The sequence below is a fragment of the Thecamonas trahens genome (genome assembly GCF_000142905.1).
Source record: "Thecamonas trahens ATCC 50062 unplaced genomic scaffold supercont1.21, whole genome shotgun sequence".
In the NCBI taxonomy this organism is placed as follows: Eukaryota; order Apusomonadida; family Apusomonadidae; genus Thecamonas; species Thecamonas trahens.
The window spans coordinates 297,261-307,804 of record NW_013657659.1 but is presented as its reverse complement, the minus strand read 5'-3'; the positions used below and the strand labels follow the sequence as shown (position 1 = coordinate 307,804).

Below are 10,544 nucleotides of genomic sequence, written 5' to 3'. Positions count from 1 at the left end.
CCCTCCCCTCCCCTCCCCCCTCCTCTCTCTCCAACTCCGCTCCAGTCCGACATGCGGAGAGGCGGCTCCAACGCCGAGCTGGGCGGCGAGGCTGCTGCCGCGGCGCTCCACAAACGGATGTCCAAGAAGGTTGCCGCGCTCACCAAAGTCATCTACCACCTCAACACCAAGAACGAGGACCACGAGTATGAGCTCCGTGAACTGCAGGCCCGCCATGACGCAGAAGTCGAGCGCGTGCTGGCCGACACCAAGCGCCGCATCGACGAGTTCAAGCGCCAGGCCGATGCAGGCTCGTCGGCACGGACCAAGGAGGCGCTCAAGCTCTACGCCCAGCAGAACGAGGCAAACAAGGCCAAAGCTCTCGCCCAGTTTGAGGCCTTCCGTGACTCGGTTGCCGATCGCGAGAAGAGCCTGGCGACCAAGTACTCCACAAAGGTCTCCTCGCTCTCCAAGCAAGTCGCCTCACTCAAGGCCGCACTCGCCGACAAGATGGCTGCTTTTGACGAGCTCGCCGCCGCTTTTGATTCGTCGCGAGCATCTTCTGCTGCTGACGCCGCCGCACGCCACGAGGCCGAGATGGACACCGCCATCAAGGCCGCAAACGAAAAGTACAACGCCATGCTTGCCGAGCGCCTCGAGGCCGAGGACGCGCTCCGCCTCGAGCTCGAGACCCGCTCCAACGAACGTATCGACTCGCTTGTAGCTGCCGCTCGCGCCGAGGTCCAGGCTGCCGCCGACGCCGCTGCTGCTGATGCTGCTGCTGCTGCTGCCGCCAAGCTCGCTGCCGCCAACGCTACCAACGACAAGCTCCGCGATGCAGCTGCCGCCGCTGCCGCCGCCGCCGCTGCTGCCGCAGAACTGGCCGAGTCAAAGCACGCCGCTCACGCTGAACAGCTCGAGGCGCGCCTTGCATCGGCCCTGCAGGACGTAGCCGATCTCGAGGCGTCACGGGCGCGCCTCGAGTCGGCCCATGGTCAGACGTCCGAGGCCGTCTCCGAGCGCGACGCCACCATCGCCAAGCTCCGTGCCGAGCTGAGCGATAAGTTGACAGCCCTTGAGGCTGCAAGCAATGAGGCTGCCGAGGCCAAGGCTCGCATTGCGGCGCTCGAGACCGAGCTGGTAACTGCAAAGGCATCTGCCGACGCCGCCGCCGCCGATGCCGACGCCGCTCTCGCCGACGCCAAGTCCCAGCTTGCCTCAACCGAGCGCTCGCTAGAGGCAGCCCGCGCGTCTGGCTCTTCGTCGGTCGCCGAGCTCTCTGCCGAGCTGGCGACTGCCAAGGCTTTGGCCGCCGCTGCCGCGGAGTCTGCCGCCGCCGCCCTGGCTGCCGCACAAAGCGCCGCCGCAGCAGAGCTGGCCGCCGCAAAGAACGCCGCCGCAAACGCCGCTGCAGAGTCTGCCGCCACAATTGCTCAGCTCGAGGGCGATCTTGCCACTGCTCGCGAGTCTTCCACCATGTCCGCTCAGAGCTTGCAGAACCAGCTGGCTCGTGCCCAGGAGGCACTTGCCGCCGCTGAGCAGCGTGAGACCGACGCCAACGCCGAGCTTGCTTCACTCCATAACGAACTCTCGCAAGTGCGTGCTGACCTGGCCGCCGCCGAGGCCAAGCTGGCTGCGGCCTCCTCCAACTCATCTTCCAAGGTCGCCGCTCTGCAAAGGAAGCTCAAGCCTTGAGAGCCGAGCTCGAGTCTACTGCCACGGATCGCGACGAGGCGAGGACCGCGCTCACCCTCGCGTCGGAGAAGCTGACCGTCGCTGAGACGGCCGTCGCCTCGCTGGAGGCTCAAGTTGCGGAACTGCAGCGCAAGCTTGAGTCCGAGGCCGAGGCCCACCGCGACTCACTGACCGCCCTTCAGGCCGAGGCTCAGTCCACGCTCAAGTCCGAGCTATCCGACTTTGAGGCTGCGCTCCGCGCCCAGGTCACTGCCGAGTGCGAGGCTACCGCTGCCGCCAAGCTCGACGCGCTCCGCGCCCAGCTCGAGCGCTCGGCCGCCGCCGCGGAAGCCTCGCTACTCAAGCAGTGTGCCGAGCTCGAAGCCGAAGTTGCCCGCCTCAACGCCGCCGCCACCGCCGCCGCCGCCGCCCATGAGGCTGCTCTCGCCGAAGCCCGCTCGGCTCAGAACCAGACGGCTGCCGCCCTTGCTGCCGAGCGCGATGAGGCTCTCGCTGCTGCCAAGGCCGAGCTGGCTGCCGCCGAAGCAAAGGCCAAGGCCGACCTCGAAGCGCTCCGCATCGCGCTCGAGTCGCAGGCAAGAGTCGACTTGGCCGCCGCACAGGCGGCTGCCCGTGACGCGCTCGAGGCCCAGACAGCTACAGCCGATGCCGAACTCCGCGACGCCGTCGCCGCTGCCGAGCTCCGCGCCGCAAACATACTTGCCGAGCGCGAAGCCGAGCTAGCTGCAACAGCAGCCGCAGCCGCCGACGCCGCCGCAGCCGCTGCAGCTCAGGAGCTCGCCGCACAAAAGTCGGCCGCTGACTCTGCGCTGCGTGCCGTCAAGAACGAGCTGGATAGTGTCCGGACCGCCCACGCTGCAGAGGTCCAGGCCCATGCCACGTGCCGCAACGAGCTCGCTGACGCGCGCTCGCTTGTCGAGTCGACCCGAGCTGAGCTCAAGACCAAGGTGCAAGACGTGCTACAGATCCGCTCCGAGTCCCGGGCGGCGCTGGCGGCGTTGGAAGACGAGCTCCGGGCTAAAGCCAGCGCTGAGGCCGACGCCGCTGCTACAGCGGCGGCAGCGCAGCTCGAGAGCGTCAAGCAGGAGTTTGCCACTACCCTCAAGCTCATGGATGACAAGGTCGCGCTCCTCAACTCACAGATCAAGGACCTAGAGTATCAGTACGAGCACCGCGAGGCAAGGCCGCAGGACGTCGAGCGCATTGCCGCGCTCGAGGACTTGGTCCAGGAGCGGACGGCGCTGCTCAACAAGGCCATGGACGACATGCAGTACTTTAAGCTCGAGCTGGTCAACCGCGAGACCTCGTACAATCGAATCTTTACCGCCGGCGGCGCACCCAAGCTCAACGTCGGCCCCCGCCGGGCGCCGCCACACGGTCCAAGACAAACGCCGCAAAGTCGCCGGCTCGCCTTCCACCGCTCCGCTCGTCGCGGTCGTCGGGCATGCACGAGCACGCCGCGTTTGAGGGCGGTGCCAAGCTCCGGTGGCAGTAGCTTGCCACTCGCCCCACTTCGACTTTGCTGCCCGCTACGTCCGCATGATCGGCTCGTCAGCAAGCTCAAGGACCTCGACGTCGAGCCCGACTGCGAGCTCGCCGCCTGTCGCCGGCCCGGCCAGCTGGACAAGTTTGACGCCAAACAGCGGCCGCGCGCCCTTGGGCGGGCGGCGGTAGCTCTGCAGCGTCTTGAACGGGACGTCAGTAAACGCCCCAGTGCTGGGGTCGATGGTGGTGAGGATGCAGCGCGAGCAGGCCGACGCAATGCCAAACTCAAACTCACCAATGCGGATCCGCCTCCACCGATCCTCGATGTGTGGCGTCGTCGTCGTCACCACCACGTTCGGCCGGAACCGCTCCATGCTCACCGTCTCGAGGCCGTCGCGAGCAAGCCGCTCGTTGAGCGCGTCGAGCGACGCCGTGCCAATGAGTAAAAACGGAGCGAGTCGGTGAACGCCGTTTGCGCGCCGTCACCGGCGCCGCCAAGCTCGTCGACATAGCCGGAACCGATCGGCCGCGAGTAGGCCTCGCCCATGGTGACCAGCGCAGCAGGTCCGAGACCCAAGTCGAGACCCGCGCCTTGCGCGCCTCGACCGGTGCCGCCAGCATGTGCGATGACCAGACCGAGACCTCACGCGGCTCATCGCCGTCACCAGCGCGAACGTCGCGCGCAGTGATGGTGAGCTGGCTGTCAACGTGCTCGACTGTGAGGCGAATGTCAAACTTGGACGGCAGCAGCGGCGCGTCCGGGTGCGGCCCAAGATCGTGAATCGTCGCCGTCGCCCGGCACGTCAGCATCTGCGGCGCCTTGCGGGCATGGCAAAACTCGCCGCTCGCCGCATTGACCACACACAGCGCCCGATCGAGCACAAGCCCTGTCGGTCCGACCGGCCACGCCTCCACCTCCATGCCCGAGCACGACTTGACCGGATAGACCCGGACCGAGGAGACGACGCCAGCAACCTCGCCTGCCTCTGCCTCTCCGTCGCCCCGGTCCTTGCCCTTCCTCCGCTTCCCGCCGACCTTGCTCTCCGCATGAGCCCGCGCTGACGCCATGCCCATGCAGTACAGCGCAGCGTAGCCGAGTAAAAGCACGAGGTAAAAGGCAGCAAAGCCCAGCTGCCAGGCCGACCCGTCGTAGACCGGAACCGGCGGAAGCACGTCCCACACGGCCTCCCGCACACCCTCCACTCGCTTGCCATCTCGTGCTGGGTGGATGAGTGCTACAAGTGTTGCAGGTCCTGGTGCCAAGGGCCGTGCGGGTGGTGGCGGTGGTCCTGCGCCTGCTGATGCGGCGGCAGTGGCTGCTGCTGCTGGCCACCGCTCCACTCCATTCATTCGCTTCGGTGGCTGCCAATGGACGACGATGACGATGGGCTGGTGCCGGTGCCGGCGGCGCGGCCTCGGCGGCTGCTGGACTCACGGAAGCGGAAAAGGGGCAGGAGAGGGGCAGCCGTCGAGGGCGAGGGCACAGGTACAGAGACAGCGTCGAGCGCTGGCGGTGCCGGCGAGGAGGCGCGCCCGTCGCCGGCCCGGAAGCGTGCAAGGCATCTCCCAACCACGACCTTTTTGGACGACCGCCCGGTCAGAACCGACACGACGCGGTCGCGGGCGGCAGTCGAGGCGTTGCTGGAAGAGGAGGAACCTCGCGGCGGCGGGGAGGGAGAGGCTGCAAGGGCAGTGAACATGGATGTGGTGGTTTGTGGAGGCCAAAGTGGGAAGAAGGGGAGTTCGCTCCCGCTGCCGCCGGCGTACCGCGAGCTGTGCGAGGTGTACGTGGCGGCACGGGTGACGGCCGAGGCGTGCAGCAAGCTCAAGCTCCGGCCGACCTTTTCACGGATCGCCGCCATGGTACGCGACTCGTCGAACGGGCAGGTCATCCTCCGCCCTCAACACGTGGTGGCGTGGGCGGCGCATGCGCCGCAGGTCATCCGGCTCGCCCCGCGCGAGGTCCACGACCCAGGCTCGGCGAGCGGCAACGGCAAGGTGCCGGGCGTCGAGCTCATCTTTGGCTCGCAGGCTGGGTCGAGCGGCAGGTCACGCGCGGTCACGCTTGGTCGTGGTGTCGACGATCTGCAAGCTGCCATGCTTCGATCGGTCCACGCCGCTCACGGCGCCCTGCTGATCAGCCTCGACCCGGTGCTCGAGGCCAAGCCGGCCGAGGCAAAGGCCATCTCGTTTGCGTACGTGGCGAGGCACCGCTCATGGCATCCGGCCTTTGCCGCCCTCCTTCCGGCCCTCTTCAGAGACATGCTGCCGTACGAGGCCAAGAGCTCGGAGGCACGGCCTGGGCTCGAGCACGCAGACCTGCTCCGCGGCATTGCTGTCGCTCGCGAGATGGCCGCCAAGGGCCTTGTCGTCTCGCCGCACACTGCTGTCGCCGCCCTAGCCTCGGACATTGTTCACGAGCGGCTGGGGTGCAAGCTCGGGCCGAAAGATCTCACCATCCGTGAGTTTATGGCGCACGTCCAAGAGGCCACGGTGTATTCGGGCCAGCTGACGTACAGCGAGGTCCAGCCGCCGGTGGCAGCGTCGCTGGTCTCATTTTCACGCGCCGAGACCGAGATGGGCGTGCGGCTTGGGACAGCGCTCATCAACGCGTACTCGCTCTCCGGCATCGAGTCGCTGTACTCGCACCAAGCGCTGGCGCTGCAGGCGCTGATGCGCGACGGGCGCAACGTGATTGTGACCACGGCAACTGACTCTGGCAAGTCGCTCATTTTCCACGCTCCTGTCGTGACCGGCCTGCTCGACGCCGCCGGTGGACGCGAGCCGGCTGCCCTGTACATCTATCCGACCAAGGCGCTGGCCCAAGATCAGCTGCGGTCGATCCGCCAGCTGCTGGCGAGCGAGTCACTTGTCGCCTCTGGCCTCGACAACGTTGTTGTCGACACGTACGACGCCGACACTTCGCGCAAGCTCCGACCGGGCCTCCGCACCAAGGCCTCGGTCATTCTCACTAATCCGGACATGATACATGCCTCGCTCCTCGGGCACCACGATTTGTGGGCTTCATTCTTTGCGCGACTCAAGTATGTGGTCCTTGACGAGGCTCACTACTACCACGGGGTTCTCGGCTCGCACGTGGCGCTCATTCTCCGGCGGCTCCTGCGGGTCTTCCGCCATCACGCGCCTGGCGCACCCGACCCGCAGTTCATCATGTGCTCGGCAACAATTGCCAACCCGCAGGCGCACGCCCAGGCTCTTGTCCCACTTCCCTTTGTTGCGGTCACCGCTGACGGTGCGCCGCGCGGCGAGCGAACGTTTGCGGTGTGGGATGCGGCGGCGGCGGCGGCGGCGCGGGCGGCGGCCGGGGCCGGCAACGTGTCGGCGGTTGGCTCGCCGTTCAAGGAGGCTGCCTTTCTCTTTGCCGAGCTTGTCCGCCACGGGCTGCCGGTCATCTCGTTCATCGACTCGCGGAAGGCCGCAGAGCTCGCACTAATGCAGGCGCGCGAGCTCCTTGCAGACGAGGGTCTTGACAAGGTTATCGATGTCTACCGCGCAGGCTTTCTTCCCGGCCGGCGGCGGCAGCTGGAGAGCCAGCTCTTCCGCGGCGAGCTTCTCGGAGTGACCGCAACCAATGCGCTCGAGCTCGGCGTTGACATTGGGACGCTGTCGGCAACGCTGACCGTCGGCATTCCGGGCTCGGTGGCCAGCCTCCGGCAGCAGATGGGCCGAGCCGGACGTAACGCCACCGATGCCCTCGGTGTCTTTCTCCCGTTCTCCGATCCGTACAACCAATATTATGCGGCAAATCCGTCAGCGCTGCTCCACGACGAGCTCGAGGAGCTTGTTCTCAATCCGACAAACGCCACGCTACTCAAGCTCCACCTTGCATGCGCGGCGGCAGAGCTCGGGCTCGACGCTGCAGGCCTGCACCACGAGCTGCAGGCACACGGAGTGGTACTGGCCGGTGTCGCACACCCGGCAGAGGGCGCGCCGGCCGTAGACAACGCAGACACGATGCTCTTTTCGCGCGAGCCGTACGCAGCGGCGCTGGCAGCTCTGATCGCCGATGGCAGTGCTAGCCAGCCGATTGTGACCGCCGGCCGCGCAATTGTAGAGTACTCGGGTCACGAGAGTGAGCCGCAGCGCGCGTTCTCGATCCGGTCGTACACCGGAGCCGACTTTCGTGTCATCAACACGGCGAGCGGCGAGACGGTCGAGGTGCTTGATTCATTCGACGCCATCATGCGCGTGTATCCAGACGCGGTGTACCTGTCGGAGGGCGCGTCGCACATCGTGACGCGGTTCGACGCGCTCAACTCGTGTGCGTGGATCACCCCGGCCGATGTCGACTACTACACCGAGGCTGTAGACCACAAGGCGGCGCGCGACCACGCGCCGGTCGCGCGAAAGATGATGGCAGTCGGGACTGAGACAGTCAAGGCCGGCTGGGGCCCGGCCGACGTCACCATGTACGTCAACTACATCCGCAAGCGGTGGAAGGCAACAACCGTGGTCTTTGACAAGATCAAGGTCCTCCCGCCGCTGCCGCCGACCGTCTACGCCACCACCGTCGTCTGGTTCACCATTCCGGCGTCGGCCATTGCCGAGCTCGAGGCCGCCGACATCAACGTTCACGAAGCCATCCACGCCTACGAGCATCTCTGCCTCTCGCTTGCGCCGCTCTTTTGCACCATCGACCGCAAGGACATCGGCGGCACGCTCTGTGACCGCTCGCTGCTCTCGGCCCACGCGCCGCGGATCATGATGTTTGACGCCATACCGGGCGGCATCGGCATTGCCCCGACGCTCTACGAGGCCCTGGAACAGCTATGGGCCGCCGCCGCCAAGGTCCTGGCCTCGTGTCCATGCAAGTCGGGCTGTCCGCGGTGCGTCCACCGCCCAGGCTGCGGCGAGCACAATCACCTGCTCTCCAAGGCAGGCGCTCGGAGCCTCTCCAAGTGGTTTTCGCCAACATCCCCATCCTCGGGTGGTAGTCGTAGTGCGTCTGCAGGAGGCTTTGTCGTTGACGATGACAACGATGGCGATCGACCGCAGCAGCGCCGCCAAGCGCAAAGAAAGAGAGCCTAGCTGTCAATGGGCTGTCGCGAAATGGACACTCTCCCCGCCATTGTGTCCGTAGCCCCGTCAACTCTGGCCCCTGTCGGGACGCCAACACACACTCCCGACCTCGGTCCAGCTCCCTCCACTCAGCTCCTCTGCTCGGCTACACCCAGTGTGGTTATGAGCGGCGAAGCTACACCGCTGCTCGGCGAGTCGGAGCCGTCCGTCAACGCAACGGGTCCGCGGGGCGGAGCGGTGGTGAGCCGAGGGCGGACGCGGACGGCGCTGGACACCAGCCGGCACGGTGAGCGGGAGGGAGCGAGGCGCGGGCAGGCACGCGGTGGGTGGCGACCGCCGAGTGAGCGGGTGTGGCCGAGCCTGCGGCGGATGTCGCCGATCCGGAGGATGGAGAACGCCGAGCCATCGGTGCCGGTGCTGGGCATTCCACTGCGGCTAAACCGGCGGCAGGGCGAGGCGGTCGATGAGCACGAGGAGAGCGATAACTACGCTGAGCTGAAGCCGATGCCCATGGCGTCACCGATGGTGGTGGTGGTGGCGCTAGCGATGATGGTGGTGGCGCTGGCCGGTGTGGTGGTGTCGACCCGGCGCCAGACGGCGAGCGGAGCCGCAGCGTACTCGAGCGATACTGAGGCGTATCTGTGGTTCTGGGCAGCGGAGCTCGCGGGATGGGTCGTCATCCGCGGCATAGTCGAGTATCTCCACCGATGCGCGGCACAGCGGTGCTTCCTCTACTTTTGGTTCTACCTGGTGGAGGGAACGCAGCGGGCAATGACGTGCGTGGTGTGGGCCGGGATCTCGCTGGCCGTGGCGGCGTACGCCGAGCCTGCGTCGAGCCGGGCACATCATGGCGGAGACCTTTCGACCTCAGCCAAGGTTCTTGTCGCTGTCTTGGTCGTCTTTGTCCTCAACATTGTTAAGTACGCCTGCGAGCGGGTGTGGCTGGAGCGGATCCACGCCGATCTGTTTGGCAAGGAGCTGGCGAGGCTGGTCAAGGACGAAGAGCTCGTGTGCAAGCTAACCTGGTGTCGCCCAGAGGCCAGCGACCTGTGGGTGACGCCGCCAGAGGAGCCGCACACCCATTCGCTCCGCAAGACACTGTACGCGTTGCTGGGGCAGGCGCTCGGCGGTGATACCCACGTGCTCGACGCCGATGAGAAGCGGGCGGCGTCGGTGGCGCGGGCGACGGACATCCTCACCAACGTCGACACCGAGAGCAAGGGCTTTTTTACGCTTGATGACGTCGACGCTGCGCTCGGCTCGCGACGTAGGGCGCGGCGGGCGATGCAGATCTTCGCGGCGCCCGGTGCCAACTTGGGGCGTGTGCGAGTGAGCCACGACGACGCGGTCTCGGCCATCTTTGCAGTCTTTAACAAGCGCGAGTCGATGTACCGCATGCTGCACGATCGCGGTGCGCTCTCTGTCGTCTTGCACCGGTTCACCGGTGTGCTCTTTTGGTTCCTCGCGGTTCTGGGCACCTTTATCTTTTCGAATTCAACGTCGTCTCTTACATCCTCCCGGTCTCGACCTCGTTCATCGGCCTCGCCTTTGTCTTTGGCTCGACAGCACAGGCCGCGTGGTCGGGTTTTATCCTAATCTTTGTGGTCCGTCCGTATGCGGTCGGCGACCGCATCACCCTCGACGGCATGCCGACGCTCATCGTCTCGGCCATCCACTTGCTCACCACCGAGGCGTTCTCGCCCGACGGACGGCACTTTCTCATTCCCAACGCCAAGCTCGCATTCTCCTCGATCATCACCTCGTACAAGCGCTCGCGCGAGTACGCCATGACTGCAGGCGTCGCCGTTGCGCAGGACGCAATGACGCCCGAGGTCTTCCATCGGCTCGAGGATGAGGTCGTGGCGTTCATGGCCGACGACGCATCCGTGCCGTGGGATGTCGAGGACAACTTTATGATGTGGGCCGATCCCGTGGTCAACGGCCAGATCACCGTCTCGGTCTGGATCGGACTCCGCGGCGTCAACTGGGCTCGCCCAGACGCATACCTTGGGCCCAAGACCCGCCTGGTCCTCGAGATGCAGCGCATCCTTGCCACCGTCGGCGTCCAGGCCGCCCCACTCCCACTCCAGCCGGTCAAGTTGATGAAGCAAGAGTAAGTTTGAGAGTTGCCGTAGCCGTATGCCGCACCGATCTCATAGTTGCCCACCGCCCCTCTGCCCCATCCCAGCCATGGGTAGCAGGCAGGCCCCGCTTGCGTAGGCTGAAAATTTCCATGAAATGTCACGTGCGGAATAAGCGACGGACCAAGTGCAGCACGAATAACCGCAGGAAATGGGGGGGGGGAGGGGGGTGGGGGGAGGGGGAGGGGAGGAGGAGAGACGACG

At 66.1% G+C, this 10,544-nt stretch overlaps 4 protein-coding genes across 4 annotated transcripts; 3 read left to right on the top strand and 1 right to left on the bottom strand.

The window, feature by feature from the left end:
- Window positions 1-51: 51 nt before the first annotated feature.
- AMSG_05120 (uncharacterized protein) lies at window positions 52-3,169 on the top strand (the record flags this gene model as incomplete). Its single annotated transcript, XM_013902716.1, has 3 exons — window positions 52-1,641; window positions 1,683-3,023; window positions 3,059-3,169. 3 exons carry the CDS (start codon window positions 52-54, stop codon window positions 3,167-3,169), a joined length of 3,042 nt encoding a protein of 1,013 aa, XP_013758170.1.
- Window positions 3,170-3,203: 34 nt separating this feature from the next.
- On the bottom strand, window positions 3,204-4,390 carry AMSG_05119 (MOSC domain-containing protein; the record flags this gene model as incomplete). The annotated part of the gene is made up of 2 exons (XM_013902715.1): window positions 3,610-4,390; window positions 3,204-3,566 (listed from the first exon to the last, which is right to left on the bottom strand). The coding sequence occupies exons 1-2, from the start codon at window positions 4,231-4,233 to the stop codon at window positions 3,204-3,206; spliced, it is 987 nt and encodes a 328-aa protein (XP_013758169.1). The 5' UTR covers window positions 4,234-4,390.
- A 137-nt stretch (window positions 4,391-4,527) lies between these two features.
- Window positions 4,528-8,324, top strand: AMSG_05118 (DEAD/DEAH box family ATP-dependent RNA helicase; the record flags this gene model as incomplete). Its single annotated transcript, XM_013902714.1, has 2 exons — window positions 4,528-4,796; window positions 4,902-8,324. The coding sequence occupies 2 exons, from the start codon at window positions 4,528-4,530 to the stop codon at window positions 8,206-8,208; spliced, it is 3,576 nt and encodes a 1,191-aa protein (XP_013758168.1). The 3' UTR covers window positions 8,209-8,324.
- Window positions 8,325-8,326: 2 nt separating this feature from the next.
- On the top strand, window positions 8,327-10,450 carry AMSG_05117 (uncharacterized protein). Its single transcript, XM_013902713.1, has 2 exons — window positions 8,327-9,666; window positions 9,771-10,450. Exons 1-2 carry the CDS (start codon window positions 8,362-8,364, stop codon window positions 10,314-10,316), a joined length of 1,851 nt encoding a protein of 616 aa, XP_013758167.1. The 5' UTR covers window positions 8,327-8,361; the 3' UTR covers window positions 10,317-10,450.
- Window positions 10,451-10,544: the final 94 nt, after the last annotated feature.

What these genes read in the sequence shown, in the direction of transcription:
- AMSG_05117 (XM_013902713.1), top strand. Translation starts at nt 8,362, where the DNA reads ATGAGCGGCGAAGCTACACCGCTGCTCGGCGAGTCGGAGCCGTCCGTC. An exon ending in TGCTCTTTTGGTTCCTCGCG is followed by an intron (nt 9,667 to 9,770) that starts GTTCTGGGCACC and finishes TCGACAGCACAG; the next exon opens with GCCGCGTGGTCGGGTTTTAT.